The 27,681-nt window shown below is 47.3% G+C and overlaps 1 protein-coding gene and 6 non-coding genes across 7 annotated transcripts; all 7 read right to left on the reverse strand.

Annotated features, from left to right (window-relative positions):
• On the reverse strand, window positions 1–26,047 carry eif3a (eukaryotic translation initiation factor 3 subunit A). The gene is given in 22 exon segments (NM_001102703.1): window positions 1–1,592; window positions 2,777–2,895; window positions 3,172–3,310; window positions 3,443–4,434; window positions 4,558–4,643; window positions 4,794–4,975; window positions 5,764–5,917; window positions 7,086–7,208; window positions 8,474–8,587; window positions 8,934–9,038; window positions 10,040–10,387; window positions 10,954–11,139; window positions 12,049–12,165; window positions 12,317–12,415; window positions 14,574–14,678; window positions 14,773–14,944; window positions 16,468–16,676; window positions 17,400–17,599; window positions 17,732–17,895; window positions 18,124–18,260; window positions 18,354–18,544; window positions 25,945–26,047. Coding segments are annotated over 22 exon segments (4,176 nt in total). The 5' UTR covers window positions 25,994–26,047; the 3' UTR covers window positions 1–1,407.
• Window positions 5,324–5,444, reverse strand: LOC116412519. The gene has a single exon (XR_004223764.1). It is a non-coding gene; the product is annotated as a small nucleolar RNA SNORA54 (small nucleolar RNA).
• Window positions 6,535–6,658, reverse strand: LOC116412521. The gene has a single exon (XR_004223766.1). It is a non-coding gene; the product is annotated as a small nucleolar RNA SNORA54 (small nucleolar RNA).
• LOC116412520 lies at window positions 8,314–8,437 on the reverse strand. The gene has a single exon (XR_004223765.1). It is a non-coding gene; the product is annotated as a small nucleolar RNA SNORA54 (small nucleolar RNA).
• Window positions 10,751–10,877, reverse strand: LOC116412518. Its single transcript, XR_004223763.1, has one exon. It is a non-coding gene; the product is annotated as a small nucleolar RNA SNORA19 (small nucleolar RNA).
• Window positions 11,363–11,496, reverse strand: LOC116412515. The gene has a single exon (XR_004223761.1). It is a non-coding gene; the product is annotated as a small nucleolar RNA SNORA19 (small nucleolar RNA).
• Window positions 13,554–13,680, reverse strand: LOC116412516. Its single transcript, XR_004223762.1, has one exon. It is a non-coding gene; the product is annotated as a small nucleolar RNA SNORA19 (small nucleolar RNA).
• Window positions 26,048–27,681: the final 1,634 nt, after the last annotated feature.

Consider the following 27,681-nt stretch of genomic DNA (forward strand, 5'->3'; position numbering starts at 1 on the left):
TTCGTATAAGTACTTTATTTTCCATACAATAAGCAGCAACAAGTCCTGTGTTGGCCGAAATGCGTTGCCGTACAGCACAACCGGATGTTCCTTAACCCTGACAGAGTAATGCAGCTTTTTATGAGAAAAAGATATAGAAAGGGTAAAAATTCCTCCTACTACACTCGCTTTATTTAAATAGGACATTTCCATAGAGACTAAAAAAGAAAGAAAAAAAAAAAGTGATAGTTGGGCGACAGTCGTAGCAAAATGTCAGCCCCGACACTGCACTGTAGCACGCGACTCATACAGGTGTAATATGGAGCCAACATGCAGCCCCTGCAGCTTCAACATCCCAGCACCTAGCCTTTGGATGATGGGAGTTGTAGTTTTCCATCTGGGGTAAGTACAAGGGTCACTTAGCTTTATTACAAACCAATGAAGTAGAGCAGGCTTTGCGTTGTGGGCAGCGATACAGAGAGAGAAGGGGGGGGGTCGCCTTCAGGATCATGTGACCTCACCTTTAGCCTTTAACCTGGTTACATTTTACAACTGAGGTATGAGTAAGTTCATTGGCCTGAAAAATAAGCTTTCGTTTCATTGGATGAAACAGCGTGACCCTAACAATCCACTGTTTCTCTGTACAAGTGGCAGAGGCTGCGCCGCCCTGCTGGCCATAAGGTTAGGCTACTGGGACAGAATGGGACCCAACCTGGGTGGTTGGTACAGCGCAGGGCTGTCCAAGTGGAAGCCTGTGGGGCCCTCAAAGAGATCCATATGGACCCCCCCAAATATTCTATTGTGTAGCAGCGCCCAAAAACACTGATTTGGATTTCAGTGATTGGGGATGGGAGGGCTGCAGGCTCCGCCATTAACCAATAGGATTATATGATTTAGTCTAGGCCACAATTTAAAAGGGACAGAGGCCAATATATAGGCAACTTGTTTCTTGGTCCTGGTTTAGTCATGAACACTTCTAACTAATGAAATAACTTAACACTGTCATCCAATCACACTTTGAAACCGTGAACGTGTGTGAAGGAAAAAACCTGCAGTGCTCAGAATAACTTTATTGAACAGAATGTACCAGAAAAAAAACCCCTACAATGTGGTTTTAAAGGGGCAGTTCATTGGTGCCAGGGGTATGTGCCAGGTGTGCAGGTACGGAGAGCACTCAGGGGGGGTATTTAATGTTTGATGCTGTTGGTGAATAACGGGAATAAAGGGGGCAGATCTGAGCGCTGACTGCTGCTTCCTCTAGAGAACAAAGGATTTATGCCAAATACCAAGTGGCGGAATTGGGTACAGGAGCAGAGAGAGATGCAGAGGGTCACATTAGAGCACACAGAATGTTGGGGATATTTGACTGGAAGAAGAATGCTAACCCACATAATGCCAAGCCTGGCCAATCAGAATACGGCTGTCTGCCTAACGCCGCACTGTTGTCCACCCGTCCTCATCTGTTTCAGGTTTGATGCGGCGAGGGGTGTCCTTTTCCTCTTTCTTTTCTGTGCGCCAAGCAGATTTTTCCCTGTCAGCTGCAGGGGCTCGCCGGGGGGTGCCGCGCTCTTCTTCCCGGCTGTCTTTGTCTTCCCCTCGTCGCCATGGGTTCGCTATAGAGCAAAATTGTGCAGTTAGTGCGTTATGCTCAGAGACTGACATAATTAAAGGACAAGGAAACCCACGGCACCACCCATACCCCCCCAGAACTGCCTTATTAACACACAGATGCGAATACAATTACATTACATTAGGAACAGTGCGGCTGGGTTGGTGGCCCCCCCATATTGTGGTCCCCACTTATTCACAGCTCCATGGCAGCAGTACCTAATCAGCAGCATGAGTAGTTTAAGTCAGAACTCGCTCTGCTGGCTGCCAGAGAGCTAACAAAATGGCAGCTGGACATGCTAACTGCCAACTGTGCCGCTCTACTCTGTTCTTGTTAATAAAGCACAAAGGCAAAGGGGGCAGCACCGGGGAGTACCCCTTGGTGCGGTTTGGGACAGGGACTTGGCAGGGGAGCTATCACATATACATAAGTTTCCTTGCTCTATAATGAGAGTGGAATAAAGTTCCAGCACTGGACTTTAAACTAAAGCTGGCCATACACGTGGCGATCTCACGATGTTTCGTACGACCGTCGGTCGCACGAAACATCGTCAGATCCGCCACACACCATTCAGGGCTGAATCGGCAGGTAAGGAGGTAGAAACAATAGGATTTCTACCTCCTTCTGCCGATTCAGCTCTGAAGGGAGAATTTTGGTCAGGCGCCTTCTATGGCGCCCGATCAAAATTTTCTAACTTGGCCGATCGGCGAGCCGACCGATTTCAGCAGCTTCCTGCGATATCGGTCGGCTCGCTGACATGCCATACACGCACCGATTATCGTACGAAACGAGGTTTCGTACGATAATATCGGTGCGTGTATGGCCACCTTAAAGGAGGCCATACATGGTAAGATCTGCCCGGTTGGCAAAGCTGCCATCTTTTCCCTGATATCCCCACCTACAGGTGGGCGATATCGGGCTAATTAGGTCGTTTGGCACTGGGGCCAAACAATCAAATTAGAACGACAGGTATAGGCGTCCGTCAGTTCAGGGACCGCACCAACGAGCCAATGTGGTCCCCGATCTGACTAAATTTCAAACCTGCCCGAGATCTGCCCCATATCTGTCGGGCAGGCCCATTGCTCGTGCCCATACACTGGCAGATAAGCTGCCGAATCGGTTTAAAGGACCAATATGGACAGCTACAAACAGGGTCCAATTCAGGCAACACTGCAAGAATTCACTTACCTTCATCTGTTTTAGGAGGTCGTTTCTTATCACTGTCGTCTTTTCTGTCTGAGTCGCCCGGGGAGGGTTTCCTTGGCGTTTCGCTATTGTCTCCTCCCCGCCGCCACGCAGACTCCTCCCTGGAAATGTATCAAAAGGCAGTTTAGGCAACATTTCTCTGACCCAGGTTCCATTTAAAGGGACGGTGAAAGTCCTTGGCTGAAAACGAATGCAGGACCTGGGAGGGGTGGCAACTTAAACCTGCCCGGGGCTATGTGGTTGGGAAGGGACTCAGCACCTTATTACAAACAAAATGGCTGCAGTTTGGTTGGGGTCTTGGTTTCGGCTATAGGCGCAGAACGCACAGAGCAGTGCCAGAGCGATAGAACGTTCCAGAGTAACGTGCAAGTTCCCACCTGACTGGGCGCCTGTCTCGCTCAGAGTCCTTTTCGCTGTCTTCTCCTTGCCGACTCCATTCACGCTCTTCAGGCGCCTGAGAATCACGGGGAGGACCCCAGCTGTCTTCCCGGGCTTTCTCTCGCTCTCGCCAGCCCCCTGAAAAAGCACAGGAGAAAAAAAAAAAAAAAAGAAATTTACATTTTGTTCATTTTGCCCCTGGAAATGCAAAATCAAGTAAAGTATCAAGTATCCTCTGTAAAGAAAGTTAAAACCAATGAACATCCATACCTGGGCGGCTTGCTGCCATAGGTTTCCAGGGTGTCTGGTCTCTGTCCTCTCCGCGCCTGGGGCCTCTGTCATCATCAGCTCCACGTCTAGGGCCTCTGTCATCATCAGCTCCACGCCTGGGGACATCGTCCCCACCCCGCCAGGATCCGCGGTCTTCATCCAAGCCACGTCTTGGACCGCGATCATCATCAAAACCACGGCGAGGAGTCCGGTCCTCATCAAAGCCACGGCGGGGACCTCGATCATCTTCAAAGCCCCGACGAGGACCACGATCCTCATCAAAACCACGTCGAGGACCGCGGTCATCTTCAAAGCCCCGCCTTGGACCGCGGTCATCCTCAAAGCCCCGCCTTGGACCGCGGTCATCCTCAAAGCCCCGCCTTGGACCGCGGTCATCCTCAAAGCCTCTCCTTGGACCACGATCATCCTCAAAGCCCCTCCTTGGACCACGATCTTCATCAAAGCCACGCCTAGGGCCTCTGTCATCATCAAATCCTCTCCTTGGCCCACGGTCATCATCAAAGCCACGGCGTGGTGTTCTATCTTCATCAAAGCCTCGTCTAGGACCACGATCGTCATCGATGCCACGCCTTGGGCCTCGGTCTTCATCAAAGCCGCGTCTAGGACCTCTATCATCATCAAAGCCTCTCCTAGGGCCTCTGTCATCATCAAAGCCTCTCCTTGGAGCTCTGTCATCTTCTATTCCACGGCGTGGCCCTCTGTCCTCCTCAAATCCTCTCCTAGGGCCTGCATCATCAATACCACGTCTGGGTCCTCGATCTTCTTCAAGACCCCGTTTTGGACCACGATCTTCATCTCGCCAAGAACCTCCTTTTTCTTCATCAGCATCGGGCAGTGAAACCTTTTCTTCAAAGGCACGACTAGACACCTGTTCTTCATCCTTCCTCAAAGCGGCATTCTCATCTTCCTCTCTGTTTGAGGCATCTTCATTTATTACCGGCTTCGAATCAGGCCCACCCCTACGCCAGTCCCTAGAAAGAGACAGAAGGTTTAGACGGTCTTTACAAATGCTTTAGTCACGTTAGTGTTCTCTTGACTTTAACACCATATCATTAGTACAAACACATTACTGTGAATAAGACATGTGTAGTTACCTTTCTGGAGGAACCTGCTTGCGTTCATCTGGGTCTGCACCTCTTCTCCATCCACTTTCCTCTCGTTCTCCCCAGCGAGAAGAATCCTGCAAGACAAAAGGTGCAACATTATGAGCCACGGAGAAGACAGAGCAGAAGCCTTCAAATACAGTACAGCGTTACTATAAATATCTCTTGCACATCTATACGCTACTAAGAATAACCTTGGCCAACAGTAACACGGAGGCCTCCCTCACCTTCCTGAAGGTATCATCCCCGCCCCGCCTTTCCTCCTCGCGCTTCCTTTCCCGCTCTTCAATTTCGAGCTCTCGCTGGCGCTTCTTGCGTTCTTGCTCTTCCAGTTTCTTCAGTCGCTCTTGATAGTCGCGCTGTTCTGCTTCTCTCTTCTCGTTCTCGACTTTCTCTTGCTCTTCACGCTCTGTAGACAGATTAAAGTTCTAATTTCCAGGTAACAGATTGACTTGACCTCTCACAATTACCAAAACACTCTCCCATTGTGTATATTTTCCACCCCAATGAGAGCAGAAGGAGCTGCTGGTAGCTAAGGAATGAGAAGAATATGCTAGAATATCACCCAGTGGCCCACGGGGAGGTTAGTCGCCTTTGGTTAATCTTGGCGACCACAGGAGACTAATCACCCCATTTCAGGGAGATAGTTGCCTGCCATAGCAGGGGTTTATCCATGGGCAACTAATCTCTCCACAGGCCACCAACCTAAAAGTAATAATGATTAACATTTATCCTTATTTCCCTGTTACAATGAATAGACTGTTTCCAAGTCAAACTCAGACTAAATAATTAGCCATTCTTGTTCTCCTTGGAGTTAATATAGCACCGGAATGGAACCCACTGCCAAACAGACTGGCAGCAAGTTACGAACAGTGCACACTAAATGAAGAGCATACTCGACCATTGCGCAAATACTTGTCCTTGCACACTCCTGACCCATCAGTGACTGCTGGGTTCCCCCTAGATGCCCAGCCATTAGCCAGAGCAACATGTTACTGGACTGGCCAACATCTTGGGGGGACATTTCCTAATAAATTAGCCACAGAAATCCTATTTTGCCTCATACCAGTGAAGCACAGGGCATTTGTTCCCCCTTGAAAGAAAGACCCTGCAGGATTTGTGCACCGCAAATCCAGTTTTATCCAAATAAACACATTCATCGGCATACTAAATTACTCAGCGCACCCTATCACTTACCCTGTTTAAGTTGCTCCTCTCTCAGTCTCTCTTCCTCCTCTTCCTTGTCTCTGTAATAATTAACTCTCCTTTCTTCTTTGCGCTCTCTCTTTCTCTCCTCGAGACGCGCTGCCTTTTCCTCTGCTAGCCTCTCCTGAAACTGTTTTAGTTTCGCCTGGAAATGGGTAAAGGGCAGAGTCAGTTTTGGGGCTCCTTATGCAGCTGGGGAAGGGTGGAGACTACGGGTTATGATTATCTGCGTTTGCCCCATTCAGTTGCCGCATCAACGTTTGCTGGTTTTGCCTGATATTAAAGGATAAGTATACCCTACCTCCACCCGCCTTTTGACATACACGTATTCATTTCAGCTTATGAATGATAAAAACTATATGAATTTCCAAAAAGATATACTGTCTACACACACACACACAATTAGCTGGCAGTGCAAAGGAATGTCAATCTGAATCAGAGCTTGATAATCAGCCCAGTAGCATCAGCTTCTGTGATGATGATTTCCAATATTTCCGAGCTTACCTTTCCACCAGCAGTAGCCGTGAGCATGTGCAGAGCCACTGACACACACACACAAAAAAAAAAACAGATTGCCTAACAAGATGGTAACATATACACAGCATGTATACATTAGATCTAATACAGTTAGATGGCTAACTGGTCATTTTTATCTGTTTCCTATTCTCTTAAAAAGTCACCACTGATACAGAAAGATCTCAGAATGAATACACACTGAATACTGTGCGTTACATAAAGCCTCAAGGATAAAGCTCACTCTAAAGATGTTCCCCAAAAAGAGCATCAGCCCAACAGGAGCGGCCTGCATTGTCCTTAAGGGGGTTTCTATAGCACCGGAATGGAACCAACTACCAACGAGTATGGCAACTGATTACGAACAGTGCGTGGAAAAGGCAGGAACCATAAATCCCAGAATAATGTATTCACATTCCCATTACATGACGCTCAGAAATCAGTGCAATCTGAATCAGAGCTTGATAATCAGCCCTGTCAGCTTCTATGACAGATTAACCACATTTTCCGATGACAATTTCCAGTATGCCTGAGCTTACCTTTCCACCAGAAACATCCCAAAGCACACTGAGCATGTGCAGAGCCACTGACACAAAAAAAAAATAGATTGGCACACTCATATGGACAACATTAAAGGCATGGAACCTTTATTAGGTTGCTGGACTGCTCACATTGTACAGTAAGTTCATTATATTATGTGTATATATATACACATATATATATCTATATCACTTTGTAGCAGGGTCGGACAAGTGTCGGCAGTTGAGCCCTGCTATATCGCTATGAGAATAAACACTTACCTCATACAAAGACTGACGGGAGGCTTTGAGCTTAGAAACGAATGAGTCTTTGTCCTCCACCATCCTCGACATCCTGTTCTTGTGTTCTACGGCCTTCTCTCGCTCCAACAGTAAGGTGCTGATCTGTAAGCACACACGGATTAAAGGACAAGCTCTCATTGACTCCATAACCAAAGCAAACAGAGAGCTAAACCTATTCCTTCTGGCAATGCAGGAAAAGTCTTAAAATGTAAATTATAACCTAAACTACCAATCAGCACTAATCATTTTCTAATATACAGTTGGATCATTTCCCTATGGGACCAACCTGTAAATTATATCCTTATAAACGGTGCTTAGTGATGTCATCAGTTATAATCAGAGCTTAGTGATGTAATTTGTCACATGACTCACTATAAATTGTATATTTTGATTAATAAAGTACTCCCAGTTGTAAAATATGAGGCTATTAGAAGTCACATCGGAGTTCCATGACCTGTATAAAAGCACTTGGCCTTCGGCCTCATCCCTTTATACGGTCATGGAACTCGTGACTTATAATATCCCTATATGTTACAATAGGGGGTACTTTATTCACTTTATATTATAAGGAACCCCTCGGGGGCTTATAATATCCCTATATGTTACAATAGGGGGTACTTTATTCACTACATATTAAAAGGAACTCCTCGGGGGCTTATAATATCCCTATATGTTACAATAGGGGGTACTTTATTCACTACATATTAAAAGGAACTCCTCGGGGGCATATAATATCCCTATATGTTACAATAGGGGGCACTTTATTCACTATATATTATAAGGAACTCCTCGGGGGCTTATAATATCCCTATATGTTACAATAGGGGGTACTTTATTCACTACATATTAAAAGGAACTCCTCGGGGGCTTATAATATCCCTATATGTTACAATAGGGGGCACTTTATTCACTATATATTATAAGGAACTCCTCGGGGGCTTATAATATCCTTATATGTTACAATAGGGGGTACTTTATTCACTATATATTATAAGGAACTCCTCGGTGACTTATAATATCCCTATATGTTACAATAGGGGGCACTATATTCACTATATTAACTGATGTTAGATGGCTAACTGGTCATTTTGTCTGTTTCCTATTCTTTTAAAACATTCACCACTAATACAGAAAGAAACTGTCTCAGAATGAATACACACTGAATACTGTGTGGTACATAAAGCCTCAAGGATAAAGCTCACTCTCAAGATGTTCCCCAAAAAGAGCATCAGCCCAACAAGAGCGGCCTGCATTGTCCTTAAGGGGGTTTCTATAGCACCGGAATGGAACCAACTGCCAACGAGTATGGCAACTGATTACGAACAGTGCGTGGGAAAAGGCAGGCTTTGACTAATTAGCAGACTTACCCTTTCCTCCTCCTGCAGTTCCCACAGCTCCATGTCATTGATTCTCTGCTCCTCATAAGCTTTCTTCAGCAGGGGAATCTCTTCCAAGCGTTTTGCTCTTTCGAAGTAGTCAATCTATAGCAGAAACATGAGAGTCCAACCTGGAGTTAAATAAGCCTGCTTGTCATTGGGCAGCTAGAGTCTCACTGGCTTACAACACTGGCTACAATATTGCAGGATCAGGGTAATAAGGAAAAAAAAGCTTTACGGGGCTGCTGTCAGGGTGAACCTCCATAGCAACCCTATGTCAGCTTTAATCATGGGCACGTCCGGACCAAACACATTGATCATAATAAAAGCAGAAACACTGACCATCAAACTATCTTTGTGGGAATAAGCCAGAGAATCCAATAAGCCCGCAGCAATATTTTAAGGGGGTGGGCATATCCACATTAGCCTACTAAGGTGAAACGGAACCCACCTTCTTTTCCTGATTCTTCAGACGTTCTTGTAACTCTTTCTTTTCCTTCTCCAACTGCTCCACCTGTTTAGCCATAATGAAGTCTGGATCCAGTTCTTCAAGATTCTGTGAAGAATTAAATTGTAGAGAAGAGAGGTATTTAGAGAATGGAAGTTTCCGCTTCAGAGAACTGGGATATGTTAAATAACAATGGGGCCCCAGCCTTTGTAAGAACCCATTCTATAAATGGAGGAGGATAACCTGGCCTATGACCCTTCAGCACCAGAGGAGTTGTGCTTCTGTCATGATATTTATGGGCTACTTTTTATTTCTAAATTGCACTGTTGACATAGCAAATAGCATTTAAACTTTTATTCTTGAACCAATAAATGTATTTGTAGCTGTAATATTGGTGTGTAGGCGCCATCTCAGTGCATTGTGCCTAAGCTTTCAGCCAGCGCTACACATTAGAACTGCTTTCAGCTAACCTATTGTTTCTCCTACTCCCATGTAACTGGAGGAGTCCCAAGCCGGACTTGGATTTCTTACTATTGAGTGCTATTCTGATACCTACTGGGAGCTGCTATCTTGCTCCCTTCCCATTGTTCTGCTGATCGGCTGCTGGGGGTGAGGGGGGGGGGATATCACTCCAACTTGCAGCACAGCAGTAAAGTGTGCCTGAGTCTGAGCTTTCAGCCAGCGCTACACATTAGCACTGCTTTCAGCTAACCTATTGTTTCTCCTACTCCCATGTAACTGGAGGAGTCCAAAGCCGGACTTGGATTTCTTTCTATTGAGTGCTATTCTGATACCTACTGGGAGCTGCTATCTTGCTCCCTTCCCATTGTTCTGCTGATCGGCTGCTGGGGGTGAGGGGGGGGGGATATCACTCCAACTTGCAGCGTAGCAGTAAAGTGTGAGTGAAGTTTATCAGAGCACAGGTCACATGGCTGTGGCACCCTGGGAAATGAAGAATATGGCTAGCCCCATGGGAAAAACAGATTACAATGCAGGATTCTGCTGGAGAAGCTCTATTAACTGATGGGTTTTGAAAAGAGCCTCCTTGGACCCCTAACAGCACTAATAAAGCATAAAATGCAGGGGGGGGGGGTTCCATGCCTGCTTACTTCTATATCAATGTCCTTAAAAGCTTTAGCACCAAGCTCAGTCTTTTTGATCTGCTCCAGCCGCTCTCGCACGGTTTTCTTTTTGATTTGCTCATGCTCCTGCAAAATGCGCTCCTTCTCTCTCTCTTTGGCCTCCTGGCGCAGCCTCTCCTCCTCTGCTTTGCGCACTTTCTGGAGCTCTGCTTCCTTCTGCTCCATCTCTTCTTTCTCTCGCTGGATGTTCAGGTTCTCCAGGCGTTCCTTACGCTCTTCTATAGTCTGGCGACGGGCGAGGATGCGCTGGTGTTCCTTCCGGGAGTTCTTCTGGTAGGCCGTGATAGCGATCTGGTGCTGTTCCTCCTTCTCTTGCTGAAAGAGAATATTTAAGGCGCATTAAGTGGAGATCTTAGAATAAGACATTTGGTAGAAAGAGAAAACTTCAAATAAAGTTTTCTATTGACATCTATAGCTGCCATATTGCTTTCCTTATCCACGGACTGTCAGTCTAGTACTCTTTACCAACTGCAGGCTGCAATATCAGTTCTGTGGGCAATAAGGACCAGCAGAGCATGAAAGCAGATTAAGAGCACAAACTACCTCAGTGTGCCTAAGCAAAGCAGTTATGCCCCTGTGAATTTTCACAGAAGCGCTGCTAGGGGCAAACAGTAGGGCAGCTCTCATTGAGGAGGTAACCAGACTACAAATAACAGACCTGCCCGGCTAGTAATAGTCGGCTGTGAGAAGGGGACTGGCAGTGGTAACAATTCCGTTACACTGCTAATTAGCCTCCTATTGATTTAGCACATTAGAAATAACACGGCTCATCACAATTCTAGGAGTGTGTCAATGAAATGTGCAGCTCATATTATTATTCAACAAAACCTAGAGATCCCTAGGGTTTGGATATAACACACATCCCAGGCGCAAACACTCACCAGCACGTGAGCAGGTTTAATGGCGCCTACAGCCTTGGAAAGGACGCAAGACATTGCAGTCAGCTGGTTCCGGATTTGCTCGGAAGGCATGTTCTGCAGGAACGGCCCGAAGGGTGCATCCTCCCGCGTGGAATAATTCAAATCCGACCCGAAGCTTAGCGTACGAGAAGAGTGATCTATACGCACCTGAAAAACACACATTGGCTTGTGTGAATATTGTTGAAATTCAATGGCACTTAGAGCAACCGCACTACTATGTACAGGTACATTATACTGACCAATCACATATCCAGGAATCACAAGCTTGTTATTGTATAAACCCTATTAAACGTGGCTTCCCCAACCTATAAATGTGGTGTGCTTACCCAGAGAAACCGTATAGAGCTCTGCCAGGAACAGAGTTTCAGGAGCATGTCTGAAGGGGACTGGCAGCAGTAACTACCTGTATTTAGTTACACTGCTAATTAGCCTTCATTTTCATTTAGCACATAAGAAATAACTTCACTCTGCACAGTACAGGGAGCAAGTCAATGAAATGTGCACTTAAAGGGGTGGTTCATCAGTTTAGTATGTTATAGAATGCCCTATTCCTAGCAACTCTGCAATTGGTTTTCATTATTTTTTTTGTATAGTTTTTGAATGATTTCATTTATTTTGTCTCTTTCCAGCTTTCAAACGGGGGTCACCGACCCTGGCAGCCAAAAACTACTGCTCTGTGAGGCTTCAACTGTACTATTGTTACCTGTCTTTCTATGCAGGCACTCTACTATTCATATTCCCATCACTCGCTTAATCCACTGCCTGGTTGCTAGGGTAACAAAGACCCTAGCAACCAGATAGCTGCTAAAATACCAAATGGGGAGCTGCTGAACAAAAAGCTAAATAATTGAAGAAAAATAAATGAAGACCAATTGCATATTGTCTACATCATATGATCACCTTTAAAAAGGTGAACAACCCCTTTAATATTCAATGCATAAGGCCATACAATACCATAAAACCACCATGATGGAGGTCAAGAAAAGGATGAATTAGAAAATAAGTGTTGTTATTCTGTAAGTGGTCACTCCCCTTGCCAAAAAAAAAATCACTTACTTGCAAATCGCAGTGCCTTGCAGCATCCACAATGGCACGCTCCAGCAAAAAGGCATCCACAAAGGGCACGAGGGAGGCGAGCCGGGAGAACTCGATGGTCTGATAGAGCTGTGCCACCTTAAAGTCAAATACAAAGGAATAAGAATGGGAAAACTGCCAACCTGAAGACACACTTACCATAAATATATATATATATATATATTACACACTATGCCCATCTCTTATTTTTTAATGGTTGGAGAGAATGGGCACGTGAGCAGATGGTTACCTGCTGCAGAAGGCGCAGAATGGTGTTGCTCTGTAGCTGAGGGACATACTGCTGCAGCTCAGGCTCTTTCTCGGCTTGTTCTTTTACCCAGTCCAACACCTATCAACCGGATAAAACATTTTACAAGTGCGGGTTAATAACTGAAGAACTGGCATTCAGAAAGCCATTAACATTTAAAAACATTTAAGGGGAAGTAACATTAAACAGCTTAATAATAAAAGATACTACAGGTATGGGGTTATCTTATCTGGAAAGCCTTTATCCAAAAAGTTCCAAATTACAGAAAGGCCATCCCCCATAGACACCATTATAAGCAAATAATTCTAATTTTTACAAAAATGATTTCCTTTCTCCCCTGTTATAATATCTGTACTTGATCCCAACTAAGATATAATTACCCCTTATTGGGGCAGAACAGCCCTATTGGGTTTATTTCATGGTTAAATGATTCCCTTTTCTCTGTAATAATAAAACAGTACCTGTACTTGATCCCAACTAAGATATAATTACCCCTTATTGGGGCAGAACAGCCCTATTGGGTTTATTTAATGGTTAAATGATTCCCTTTTCTCTGTAATAATAAAACAGTACCTGTACTTGATCCCAACTAAGATATAATTACCCCTTATTGGGGCAGAACAGCCCTATTGGGTTTAATGGTTAAATGATTCCCTTTTCTCTGTAATAATAAAACAGTACCTGTACTTGATCCCAACTAAGATATAATTACCCCTTATTGGGGGCAGAACAGTCCTATTGGGTTTATTTAATGGTTAAATGATTCCCTTTTCTCTGTAATAATAAAACAGTACCTGTACTTGATCCCAACTAAGATATAATTACCCCTTATTGGGGCAGAACAGCCCTATTGGGTTTATTTAATGGTTAAATGATTCCCTTTTCTCTGTAATAATAAAACAGTACCTGTACTTGATCCCAACTAAGATATAATTACCCCTTATTGGGGGCAGAACAGCCCTATTGGGTTTATTTCATGGTTAAATGATTCCCTTTTCTCTGTAATAATAAAACAGTACCTGTACTTGATCCCAACTAAGATATAATTATTGGGGGCAGAACAGCCCTATTGGGTTTATTTAATGGTTAAAGGATTCCCTTTTCTCTGCACGGCACTATGGAGAATTTTCACAGAAGCGCTGCTAGGGGCAAACAGTAGGGCAGCTCTCATTGAGGAGGTAACCAGACTACAAATAGACCTGTCCGGCTAGTAATAGTCGGCTGTGAGAAGGGGACTGGCAGTGGTAACAATTCCATTACACTGCTAATTAGCCTCCTATTGATTTAGCACATTAGAAATAACACGGCTCATCACAATACTGGGAGTGTGTCAATGAAATGTGCAGCTCATATTATACAACAAAACCAATGCAGATCCCTAGGGTTTGGATATAATACACATCCCAGCTGCAAACACTCACCAGCACGTGAGCATGTTTAATGGCGCCTACAGCCTTGGAAAGACATTGCAAGACATTGCAGTCAGCTGGTTCCGGATTTGCTCGGAAGGCATGTTCTTGATCCCAACTATGATATAATTACCCCTTATTGGGGCAGAACAGCCCTATTGGGTTTATTTAATGGTTAAATGATTCCCTTTTCTCTGTAATAATAAAACAGTACCTGTACTTGATCCCAACTAAGATATAATTACCCCTTATTGGGGCAGAACAGCCCTATTGGGTTTATTTAATGGTTAAATGATTCCCTTTTCTCAGTAATAATAAAACAGTACCTGTACTTGATCCCAACTAAGATATAATTACCCCTTATTGGGGGCAGAACACTCCTATTGGGTTTATTTCATGGTTAAATGATTTTTAGCAGACAAGTTATAGAGATCCAAATTTCGGAAAGATCCCTTACCCAGAAAACACCAGGTCCCGAGCATTCTGGATAACAGGTTCCATACCTGTACCTGTTTACACAAAGGGTTTCTGTGTGGGGGCTGTCTATGAAACAAGTGCTCTTAAAAATATGGTTCCAAACATATGGACTGTCCACCACAAGGGGCGCTTGTGTTCTCTGAACTGTTGCAACACAGCCCAGCAAATGCCCTTGAAACAGACCCAACTGATTAGTGGAAGGGGCTGAGTGCCACAAGCAGTGGCTGTCAGAGGGCATTTTCCCTTACTCGCCTTTTAGTTCTAAAGCAATTACACTAAACAGAAAGGTTACGTAGCCCTAATCTTTAAATTAGTAACGAGCAGGCTGATATTTTGGAAAAAGTCCTCCCCACCTTGGTGACGCGGGTGCAGAGTTTGAGTGGGTGGAAATCCATTTCCAACCAGTTGTACAACTCCTTCACCTCGGGAACCACGTACTGCAGCATATTAAACCGCACCTGAAAAGAGGCAAGTGAACATTAGTAAAATAAAGTTCATCACTTTGGCTTTAGTGTTCCATAGCTGCCCTGTGGCAATGGGAGTAGAACTTACCATATCGTTAATCAGTCCGACGCGAGTGGGAGGAGCTTGCAGTCCTAGCAAAGTAGCCAAGCGCCGCTGTTTCTCTAGAATGATACCGTCCATATCCAGGAGACGAGCGATATCGGTGCGCTCGGGGGTTATGGGGATGGAAAGAGTAGCCAGCAGGACCCTCGTAGACATCCTATAGGGTTAAAAAATATATATATTTTTATTATTATTATTATTATTATAATAAATATAACTCTGCAGCACCCTGAGAAACAACCTGTGTCCTTTGGCCTCAAACCATTATCGTAGGGACTTTTGCTCACAATGTATGAAACTGGGCACCTTGGCCAAATGAATACCCGACTATATGGGCAACTCATAATGGTGTCTGAAGGTGACTGACAGCGATGACCACTAATAAGTCAAGCTGCTAATTTTCCTTCTCTTTTCATGTTGCACATAACAAGTATCTCTACTTCCACCGCAAATGGCAGAGAGACATTGAAAAGTGCCGTATGGAAAGCTGCCCTGCCGGGCACAAAGGGAAATGGCTCTTCCCTGCCTACCCATTCACTTAAAGGGGTGGTTCACCTTTACGTTATCTTTCAGTATGTTATAGAATGCCCTATTCCCAGCAACTTTGTTTTCATTATTTTTTATAGTTTTCGAATGATTTGCCTTTCTCTTCTGCCTCTTTCCAGCTGTCAGTGACCCCGGCAGCCAAAAAGTATTGCTCTTTATGGCTACATTTTTATTGTTATTGTTACTTTTTATTACTTCTCTTTCAGTGCAGGTCCTCTACTATTCATATTGCCATCCCTTGTTTAAACCCCCGCCTGGCTGCTAGGATAAAAAAAGACCCTAGCAACCAGACAGCTGCTAAAATACCAAATGGAGATCTGCTGAACAAAAAGCTAAATAACGGATACACCATAAAAAATAAAAAAAAATGATGACCAATTGCAAACTGTCTCTGTATCAATCTCTCTCTATCTATATCTCTCTCTATCTATATCTCTCTCTATCTATATCTCTCTCTATCTATATCTCTCTCTATCTATATCTCTCTCTATCTATATCTCTCTCTATCTATATATCTATATATATGTATCAGGAGGGCTGCCTCAGAGTAGCCTGGGGCCCAAAAATGCTCCTGGTGTTACACAGACCCAACCTTACAGCCACTTCCCTGCGAGAGGGACAAGCTAGGGGCTTAAACCAATGTCACTTCACTTCTTGGTCACAACCAGCCCGGCAGTGCCGAGAATATAAACATTTCAATACATTTTACCGGCAATTCCATTATTACAAATAACTTTCAACCAGTGTATATTAGTATAATAGAAACATGAGAATTATATCTTATTATTGAAAAGTGGTTGGGTGCAGTTACCCTTTAACTATAAACCCCCTCAATTGACATTATGGCTATAGTTTTTAATGTCTTGGGAAATATTTCATGAAGTATGATAGCAAGAGTCTGTGTATATCAATGGGCAGCACAAAGCATGAATGGAGGGAAAAGTTGCAAATTCATGCAGAGGGCTAATCACAGAGCACCATCTGCCGCCAAAAAGGGCGGCACAGAGTAAGGCAGGACAGTTTAAAGAAAAGCCAGAAAGAAAAAAGAAATAATTGACTGAGTGCCAAAAGTTGCTCATTTAATTTGTTAATTCAGTGATTTAACTGAACTGCGCTTGGAGCACAGTTACCCACCTCTGCATTTCCTCTTGGGTCAGATTCTTTCTCATTTCCCGGGAGAGGTGATACAGTCGGTGCAGGGTGGAGGCGTGGAACAGTGTGTTTCCGGACTTCCAGAACACCGTGGAGACTTTATTGTAATAATTTGCCATCAGCTGGGGTTTTGGAGGCTTCTTAGATAAGGCGAAAAGCCCGTGTATATCCTCAACAGCTTTGAAGGCTTCCTGTAAAGGGTCAATGAGACAAGTTGTTGGTTCAGTAGATGAATGTTTATTTAGAAAGAAGAGCAAAGGGCAAAGGAAATAAATTAAAAAGTGGTTTAAAAAATGACTGTCTTCCACATCCTATAAAATTGAATCCAATTCAAAGTAAAAATATGTAACACGTTGAAGGCAGCTACAAATAATCATTAGGGTTGCACCGAATTCAGGATACGGTTCGGCCAAATTCATGCTTCTAGCTTCTGTCACAAACTCGGAAATTGAAAATATCACAGTTGTCTTTAACCCTTCCTTCTGAAGGATTCCCATTCAGTTCAGTATTCAACCAAATCTTTCACAAAGGATTGGGGTTCGGCCAGCCTGGATAGTGGATTCGTTGCATCATATTTTCACCCGATTCCATTTTGATTGCTAGGTTCTCAAATGGCATTAAACTGATCAGGTTGCTAGGGTCACAGATACTAGCAACAAAGTATAGAAGAATGCCATCAGTGACTCTTTTAAGGAGAATTAAGTAGACTGGTAAGAACCTATGTCGGGTAACTATAATTAATATAAAAAGGAAAGAGCCTGGAGAAGAGCTGGCCCTGTATTTAACCTTGGGCAGATACACAACAAATGAGGCCTTAAAAGTTTGATTATGGATTTCTCTGGGGGAATTTAAATGAGAATTAACTGCACCAATGAGAGCTCAGCATTCTTATAGTTAATCCCAGCTGTACGTACCTGCCAGAGCTCCATACTGATGGCACTGTCCAGCTGAACCAGCCTGGTTTCCAAGTGCATGGACTGGCTCTCGGGGTTGTTCAGGTTAATGGCAGTGCTCTGGTTATGGTGGCGCTGGATCTGGCTCAGATGCATCCGGAGATTGTCGCACAGCTTGCGGAACTCGGCTTTTCGGGTGTAGAGCAGACAGAACTTGAAGGCTGCGGAGAAAAGCATTATATCTATATGGCAGCACGTTCTGAAGGGTGGGAGGGACTCACAATGAGGCAGGTACAGAACAATGTGAGGCAGTATTTTTGTTTTAATCAAAATATAACTGACAAACCAATTACCTTGCTGAGCAATGTCATGGTAAAGACGCTCTACTTTGGAGTTGTTCCTGAGCAGGTCCAAGCACTGTCTGTATGACTCCCAAAGGAACTTCACCCAAGGAGTCAGAAGCAGCCGATCCGTACGGTCCTGAGTGTCCTCACCGCTAACAGCGCTCAGCAGAACACTAAGGAACAAAGATCCAAATGACTACCTATTGCTTACACTGAGACTGCACAGAACCCCTTTTAAATGCTTTTATAATGGGTATGGGATCCCCAATAATAACACCTCTTTGTTTTACCATCTGGAAAGCTGACCTTACATAGGTGGGTGTGTCCTGCCTCCAAGTGGGAGGAGCTCTTTACAGCAGTTTTCCTGTGCTCCCCAAACTGATATGAAAACTCTCATTTACCTTTCAGGAGTCTGAATATTATCAAGATCTTCAATGTCCAACACCATCTGCTGAGAAGACTCTTTCGCCGCTTCCGTCCTCTCCTCGGCCAGCTTAAGGTAAGCGCGAACGACATCTTCTAATGACTTGATGTTAACCTACAGGGCAGAAAGGAGTGTTGCTCACTGAGAGGCTGACAGTGTGCGGTTCCAAATGCCCCGGGGCCCCTCTGTACGGTTGGTACCCCATACCTGCTGGCAGATGTTCTTGTACTGGTACAGGCCCTCCTTGGCCAGGTGACTCTTGCGCAGATCCACGCAGAGCTCCAGGTACTTGAGCATAATCGGCTCGTGAATTTTCTGCCATGTTCGGTGCTTTTTGCTCTTTATCACGTCGTATAAAACGTCAAGGGCTGGTTGCTTCTTACCAACCTCAAGGAACTCTGTGGGGTAGGGGGACACAAGACAAATTACAAAAAAATAAATAAAAACACATTTAAAAGTTTACACACATTGTTTTCCTTTGGGGCCAGTGTAAAGCAGTCGAATCAGTCTAAAGGTGGCCATACACGGACCGATTTTTTACTTACAAACGACCGATTCCCGAACGATCCGATGCTATCGTTAAGTTATCGTATAGTTGGTGGTGTACGAACGATCGTCGGCCCACTAAACGAGCCGACATTATCGTCCCCAAAATCGATCGGCCAGGTTTAAAAATTTTGGTCGTTAAACGATAAAATCTGCCAGTTGGTGTGAGTGTCAGACATTTGTCTTTCAACGATTGTTCTCTGCGCATGTCACGATTGCCAGCAGCGGAAGTCAACGACATCGATCGTACGTAGATGTACGATCGTAGGTATTTTACGATAATGATGCGACAAAATCTTTCCCGAATTATCGTTGCCCGTGGATGGCATATCGTATGGGAACTCGATCGCCATACGATCGTTTGTCGATATAATCGTTCATCGCACAACGAGCGAAATCGCCTCGTGTATGGCCACCTTAAGGGACCCATATCGGCAGCTACTATCGGCCCGTGTATGGGGACCTTTAGGTCCAAACACTTGGTAAGGTACCCTCTGTATCTATGGGGAGGGAATGAAAACTATAGAGGGCAAACAAATATTCTGCTGAAAGCCAAAGGGTACATACATTACTGCAGATACCGTAATTTCCCCTCTGGGGTGTAGCCGGCTGCATAATGCAACCAAATATACTTTGCCAAAGCTGCTAACGTGGAAACAAAAACCTGTTTCCCCTTTAAAATGTCATTCATTTGTTAATGGACATATCAACCCTAAAACAATTTTTTGCCTAATAAAAGAAAACATAATTCCAGGCAACTTTCCAATGTGAATTTATTCAAAATGTTGAAAATTTCTTATTAGTTGGGATCAAGTACAGGTACTGTTTTATTATTACAGAGAAAAGGGAATCATTTAACCATGAAATAAACCCAATAGGGCTGTTCTGCCCCAATAAGGGGTAATTATATCTTAGTTGGGATCAAGTACAGGTACTGTTTTATTATTACAGAGAAAAGGGAATCATTTAACCATTAAATAAACCCAATAGGGCTGTTCTGCCCCAATAAGGGGTAATTATATCTTAGTTGGGATCAAGTACAGGTACTGTTTTATTATTACAGAGAAAAGGGAATCATTTAACCATGAAATAAACCCAATAGGGCTGTTCTGCCCCCAATAAGGGGTAATTATATCTTAGTTGGGATCAAGTACAGGTACTGTTTTATTATTACAGAGAAAAGGGAATCATTTAACCATTAAATAAACCCAATAGGGCTGTTCTGCCCCCAATAAGGGGTAATTATATCTTAGTTGGGATCAAGTACAGGTACTGTTTTATTATTACAGAGAAAAGGGAATCATTTAACCATTAAATAAACCCAATAGGGCTGGTCTGCCCCAATAAGGGGTAATTATATCTTAGTTGGGATCAAGTACAGGTACTGTTTTATTATTACAGAGAAAAGGGAATCATTTAACCATTAAATAAACCCAATAGGACTGTTCTGTCCCCAATAAGGGGTAATTATATCTTAGTTGGGATCAAGTACAGGTACTGTTTTATTATTACAGAGAAAAGGGAATCATTTAACCATTAAATAAACCCAATAGGGCTGTTCTGCCCCAATAAGGGGTAATTATATCTTAGTTGGGATCAAGTACAGGTACTGTTTTATTATTACAGAGAAAAGGGAATCATTTAACCATGAAATAAACCCAATAGGGCTGTTCTGCCCCCAATAAGGGGTAATTATACCTTAGTTGGGATCAAGTACAGGTACTGTTTTATTATTACAGAGAAAAGCAAACCATTTTTAAAAATGTGAATTATTTGATTACAATGGAATCTATGGGAGATGGCCTTTCTGTAATTCGAAACTTTCTGGATAATGGGGGTTCGATAGCAATTGCTATTGAAAGCATTTGCTGACCTTCTGGCGGTTACTTTTTAAACAATGTTGCAAAGGTTGTTCTCCTCCAGCAACATAGGTCTGTCAGGCTGCTGCCTTGTGTTAAAGTTAAAAAAAAAAAAAAAAACATTGGCAAATTTTAATAAATGTATATTGCAAAGTTGCTTAGAATTATGTTTTCTTTTATTAAGCAAAAATGTATATTTTGTGTTGACTTGTCCTTTAAAGATTGCAGCTGCATTGCTAGAGAGCACAGCTGGGGCCAATGGCCTATGATGGGGGAAGTACAATATGAAGCTGAGCTCAGGAAAAACCCAACCAGCGGCCTGGTGACTGCTACACAGTCAGCAATATATATGTATAGGGGCCAGTGAATGGGGGGTGACGGACAAAGCAGAAGCACGGGGGGGGGGGGGGGGGGGGGGGGGGGGGGGTAATGTTGCAGTACTGAATGAAGTACCAATACAAATAACATTATTTATAAGAACAATTAGAAAATTTGCCTGGGACCTCTCTTAATACTAAGCCCCCCCCCCGGCGGCCAGGCAGATGTGTTTGATTGGGTGGAAAGTCACCCACAGACTGACTGCAACTTCCAACAGCAACCAACAAATCAGTACAGGTGTGGGACCTGTTATGCAGAATGCTGGAGACCTGTCGTTTTACAGATATGGGGTCTTTCTGTAAGTCGGATCTCCATACCTTAAGTCAGGGGTAACTCTGCACGTTTCAAACCCAACTAATGCCCCATCAGAATGCGCCCAACCACACTGTATCCATACTAAGCCGGAAGGCCAATCGGCCCAAACCATGGAGTCCCAGCCTGGCTCAGTTACTGCCCGACTCATGACTCCATACCTGGGAGTCTGTACGCAGTCACAACTAGCAGCAAACATAACCCAAGGCAGATCTGTTTACAAGTTGCTGCTCAGATTGTTCCAGAAAAGCATTACTGGCCCCATACAGTACAGCATGCTATCTACCCTAATAAGAGCTTCTAATTATAACTTAGGGCACTGGGAGGAAGACCAAATCCACCAGGGGTTAAAGGCCATGTCAACACCAGAAATATTTACCTAATAAAAGAAAACAATGCCAAGCAACTTTCCAATAGCAGGGAATAGAAAAGGACAGGCAAACACTGCTTCTAATAGCAATTATATATATATACAAATAACTTTGTAATGTATGTTTATTGAAAAGTTGCTTGGAATGAGGTTTTCGGTTATTAGGCACAAAATATTTTTTGGGTTGACTTGTCCTTTAATCATTTATAAATAGTTTAAAACTAAACTAGAGAAGATAAATCCCCTTTGTAAAAATATACTCCCCCTTCCTATGGGCACAACTAGCTGCCAATGTGTTGGCTCAGTCTCCACGTCTGGCAGAGAGAAGTTCCAAGGTCCAGGCATCTCCCAATGTCCCACTGTGCCAGTACTGAGAGTATTACTGAGCTAAGTTTCTAAGGCCTTATGATACCAGTCAATATGGTACAGGTATGGGGTAATCAAGAAATCACTTTATAAATAGGAGTTTAATAATAATGATGATTCCACGGTGACACAGGAAAAGGCGCTACATTGGCCCGTGGGCACGGAGAGATCTGCTGGCACTGGCCTTATTGTTGGGAACGACACAGAAAGCAGCACAGGTCAGTTCAGCGGTTGGTAAGAGACACAGAACAGCTGGCACAGGCCATGGGGTTGGGGGCACATACAGAGCAGCTGGCACAGGCCCTGGGGTTGGGGGCACATACAGACCAGCTGGCACAGGCCATGGGGTTGGGGGGCACATACAGACCAGCTGGCACAGGCCATGGGGTTGGGGGCACATACAGACCAGCTGGCACAGGCCATGGGGTTGGGGGCACATACAGACCAGCTGGCACAGGCCCTGGGGTTGGGGGCACATACAGACCAGCTGGCACAGGCCCTGGGGTTGGGGGCACATACAGAGCAGCTGGCACAGGCCATGGGGTTGGGGGGCACATACAGACCAGCTGGCACAGGCCATGGGGTTGGGGGCACATACAGAGCAGCTGGCACAGGCCCTGGGGTTGGGGGGCACATACAGACCAGCTGGCACAGGCCATGGGGTTGGGGGGCACATACAGACCAGCTGGCACAGGCCGTGGGGTTGGTGGCACATACATACCAGCTGGCACAGGCCATGGGGTTGGGCACATACAGACCAGCTGGCACAGGCCATGGGGTTGGGGGGCACATACCAGCTGGCACAGGCCGTGGGGTTGGTGGCACATACATACCAGCTGGCACAGGCCGTGGGGTTGGGGGCACATACAGACCAGCTGGCACAGGCCATGGGGTTGGGGGGCACATACAGACCAGTTGGCACAGGCCATGGGGTTGGGGGGCACATACAGACCAGCTGGCACAGGCCATGGGGTTGGGGGGCACATACAGACCAGCTGGCACAGGCCGTGGGGTTGGGGGGCACATACAGACCAGCTGGCACAGGCCGTGGGGTTGGTTGCACATACATACCAGCTGGCACAGGCCATGGGGTTGGGGGGCACATACAGACCAGCTGGCACAGGCCCTGGGGTTGGGGGGCACATACAGACCAACTGGCACAGGCCATGGGGTTGGGGGCACATACAGACCAGCTGGCACAGGCCATGGGGTTGGGGGGCACATACAGACCAGCTGGCACAGGCCATGGGGTTGGGGGGCACATACAGACCAGCTGGCACAGGCCATGGGGTTGGGGGGCACATACAGACCAGCTGGCACAGGCCATGGGGTTGGGGGGCACATACAGCCCAGCTGGCACAGGCCATGGGGTTGGGGGGCACATACAGACCAGCTGGCACAGGCCATGGGGTTGGGGGCACATACAGACCAGCTGGCACAGGCCATGGGGTTGGGGGGCACATACAGACCAGCTGGCACAGGCCATGGGGTTGGGGGGCACATACAGACCAGCTGGCACAGGCCATGGGGTTGGGGGGCACATACAGACCAGCTGGCACAGGCCATGGGGTTGGGGGGCACATACAGACCAGCTGGCACAGGCCGTGGGGTTGGGGGGCACATACAGACCAGCTGGCACAGGCCGTGGGGTTGGGGGGCACATACATACCAGCTGGCACAGGCCCTGGGGTTGGGGGGCACATACAGACCAGCTGGCACAGGCCCTGGGGTTGGGGGGCACATACAGACCAACTGGCACAGGCCATGGGGTTGGGGGGCACATACAGACCAACTGGCACAGGCCATGGGGTTGGGGGGCACATACAGACCAACTGGCACAGGCCATGGGGTTGGGGGGCACATACAGACCAGCTGGCACAGGCCATGGGGTTGGGGGGCACATACAGACCAGCTGGCACAGGCCATGGGGTTGGGGGCACATACAGACCAGCTGGCACAGGCCATGGGGTTGGGGGGCACATACAGACCAGCTGGCACAGGCCATGGGGTTGGGGGGCACATACAGACCAGCTGGCACAGGCCATGGGGTTGGGGGGCACATACAGACCAGCTGGCACAGGCCATGGGGTTGGGGGCACATACAGACCAGCTGGCACAGGCCGTGGGGTTGGGGGGCACATACAGACCAGCTGGCACAGGCCGTGGGGTTGGGGGGCACATACATACCAGCTGGCACAGGCCATGGGGTTGGGGGGCACATACAGACCAGCTGGCACAGGCCCTGGGGTTGGGGGGCACATACAGACCAACTGGCACAGGCCATGGGGTTGGGGGGCACATACAGACCAACTGGCACAGGCCATGGGGTTGGGGGGCACATACAGACCAACTGGCACAGGCCATGGGGTTGGGGGGCACATACAGACCAGCTGGCACAGGCCCTGGGGTTGGGGGGCACATACAGACCAGCTGGCACAGGCCATGGGGTTGGGGGGCACATACAGACCAGCTGGCACAGGCCATGGGGTTGGGGGGCACATACAGACCAGCTGGCACAGGCCATGGGGTTGGGGGGCACATACAGACCAGCTGGCACAGGCCATGGGGTTGGGGGGCACATACAGACCAGCTGGCACAGGCCATGGGGTTGGGGGGCACATACAGACCAGCTGGCACAGGCCATGGGGTTGGGGGCACATACAGACCAGCTGGCACAGGCCGTGGGGTTGGGGGGCACATACAGACCAGCTGGCACAGGCCGTGGGGTTGGGGGGCACATACAGACCAGCTGGCACAGGCCATGGGGTTGGGGGGCACATACAGAGCAGCTGGCACAGGCCATGGGGTTGGGGGGCACATACAGATAAGCTGGCACAGGCCCTGGGGTTTGGGGGCACATACAGACCAGCTGGCACAGGCCATGGGGTTGGGGGGCACATACAGAGCAGCTGGCACAGGCCATGGGGTTGGGGGGCACATACAGATAAGCTGGCACAGGCCCTGGGGTTGGGGGCACATACAGATAAGCTGGCACAGGCCGTGGGGTTGGGGGCACATACAGACCAGCTGGCACAGGCCATGGGGTTGGGGGGCACATACAGACCAGCTGGCACAGGCCATGGGGTTGGGGGGCACATACAGACCAGCTGGCACAGGCCATGGGGTTGGGGGGCACATACAGACCAGCTGGCACAGGCCCTGGGGTTGGGGGCACATACAGACCAGCTGGCACAGGCCCTGGGGTTGGGGGGCACATACAGACCAGCTGGCACAGGCCCTGGGGTGGGGGGCACATACAGACCAGCTGGCACAGGCCCTGGGGTTGGGGGGCACATACAGACCAGCTGGCACAGGCCCTGGGGTGGGGGGCACATACAGACCAGCTGGCACAGGCCCTGGGGTTGGGGGGCACATACAGACCAGCTGGCACAGGCCCTGGGGTTGGGGGGCACATACAGACCAGCTGGCACAGGCCCTGGGGTGGGGGGGCACATACAGACCAGCTGGCACAGGCCCTGGGGTTGGGGGGCACATACAGACCAGCTGGCACAGGCCCTGGGGTTGGGGGGCACATACAGACCAGCTGGCACAGGCCCTGGGGTGGGGGGGCACATACAGACACACATTGTGGGTTTAGGAAGCCCAAACAGAGCAGCACCGGGTCAGGGCCACTGAGCCAGGAGGTAAGTAGTCACATAAAAGGTTGCTCGCACATCCCCGGGACTGAGAGACCAACTCACACCGGGCCTGGGGTTGCGGAGTCACAGGGTTGTACCAGGCCAATGAGGCCCCGGCATTACGCTAGGCCTTGTGGGAAAGAGAAGGCCGCACACACAGGGGCAGGCCGGGGGAATAAGTGCATAGCCGGCGGTACGTTCGGAACAAGGCCCTGCGGCCTCCCCATATGCCCGGCCCCGCAGTGACAGCCATAGCGCCCCCACGCCGTACCCAGGGGAGCCGGACCAGAAACACCCGGAGCCCAGAGAGACCCCGGCTGCCTACTCACCGTTAGCCCGCTTGAGGGCGTTCTCTGGGCGCTGGAAGTAGGCCGGCATTGCGGCGGGTAATGGCGGGCCCGGTTAGTGCAGCTGCAGCATGTCCGCCACGCCAGAGAAAGAGAGTGAGGGGGAGGGAAAGCCGACGCACGGCCACTTCCGGTGCGCGTAGAGCCGACGTCGCTGTGTGCGCACATGCGCACTGGGTGCTACAGGCAAACTGGGGCTGAACCGTGTATTACTGGCCCCTGTGGGAAAGGGGCGCTGTGGGGCACCGCCAGTAGGGCATACTCACCCCCTTACCTTGGCCCTTCAGCAGTATCCCCTTATCCCTCTACTCACATCAGCTCTCACAGCACTGTCACATGATGCCTTGCCCCACAACCAAATAGGGTTACCCATCACCCCCTTCTCCTAGTTCTTGCCTCAGGACCCATAAGGGGTGGCCCAGCCCATTCGGATTTATAAGGGTTCAATTCCCATTGTCCTTGCCCTAGGCCTCTCAAGACTGCCCCCTGATATCTGGTTCTTGACCCAGTCCCCTCAGGAGTAAGCCCTGGTCCCTTGTTCTTGCCCCAGAACCAATCAGGGTGCCACTGACCCACTGTCTTAGCCCCAGTCCCCTCAGGAGTAACCCGTGATCCCCATAGTGTTGAATTTAATTGGAGATTCTGGTATTGCCCCCTTCAGCAAAACATAAATCTATATGCCACTTCTGTGTTAATCACTTGGGATCTATTATTGAGGTGAAGTTGTGAGACAGTGTGGATCTGTGTGCCAGGGCATTAGCAGCCCATAGAGGTACAGATACGGCACGTACAGCGCCCTCTAGTGCAGGGGAGAAAATATGTGACTGGTGACCTGATCCTGTACTCAGTCCAGGGTGCCTCCTGTGTTGGGGGCTAATTTAATGGGATCAGGGGCCATTTTCTCTCGGTAACAATGTGCTGGGACTCCTGAGTTATTGTTTGGAGTCTGATCCAGGGTGCACAGGGTTTAGTTTCTCTTCTTTTTTTCTTTATCTTAACTGTAGTAGATGTAGTAATTTCAAGTTGCCATGTTGCTTACCCACAATGCAGTGTTTTCTTCATAATTCCAGTGTTGTGGCCTTGAGGGGGGCACATGATGCAGCTAAAGTGCTATTGAGGCAAAAGTGCAGTTACCTGGATTGGATTGGGGGGTGCAGGACCCAGGCCTCCCAGGGGCCCCACCCTGGCCCCCACACTCCCTCTGGGGACCTGCCTAACTCCCTCCCCCAAACATGCCTGCTTTAGTTTTACCTTATGCACAATGAGGGAGATCTTTGGGTGGGGTAGTGCCACGGGGATCGGGTCTGGACCGGCAGGGCCCACCGGGTTTTTTCCCAGTCCGACCCTGGCAGTTACATGCACTCTTTGAGGCAATTGAGTTCAGATGTTGTCAGTTCTGCTTGTCAGAATGCCATCCATTCATTAGGTGCAAGTGCTGACACAGCCCACAGTGGGACCCATGGGCCCCCCAGAATCACCAGATGTGCAAGAGGAGGCAGGATGGAAATAGCGCTGCCCAGTGTAGAGATTGCAGCTTTAGCCCCAAGTACCTATAGAATGGCATTTTCCATGCCACCATTGTGTGTAAAGTTGCACAACTGCAGCTGCGCTGTATGGGCCTAGAGTATTATTACCCCTTCCAGTAATTGGAATTGTTTCAGTAATTTTAATAGGATAAAGAAACCTCTGTACCGTATAATGTCTCCTGAGAAAGGAATA

This window comes from Xenopus tropicalis, chromosome 7 (assembly GCF_000004195.4).
Source record: "Xenopus tropicalis strain Nigerian chromosome 7, UCB_Xtro_10.0, whole genome shotgun sequence".
NCBI classification, from domain to species: Eukaryota; Metazoa; Chordata; class Amphibia; order Anura; family Pipidae; genus Xenopus; species Xenopus tropicalis.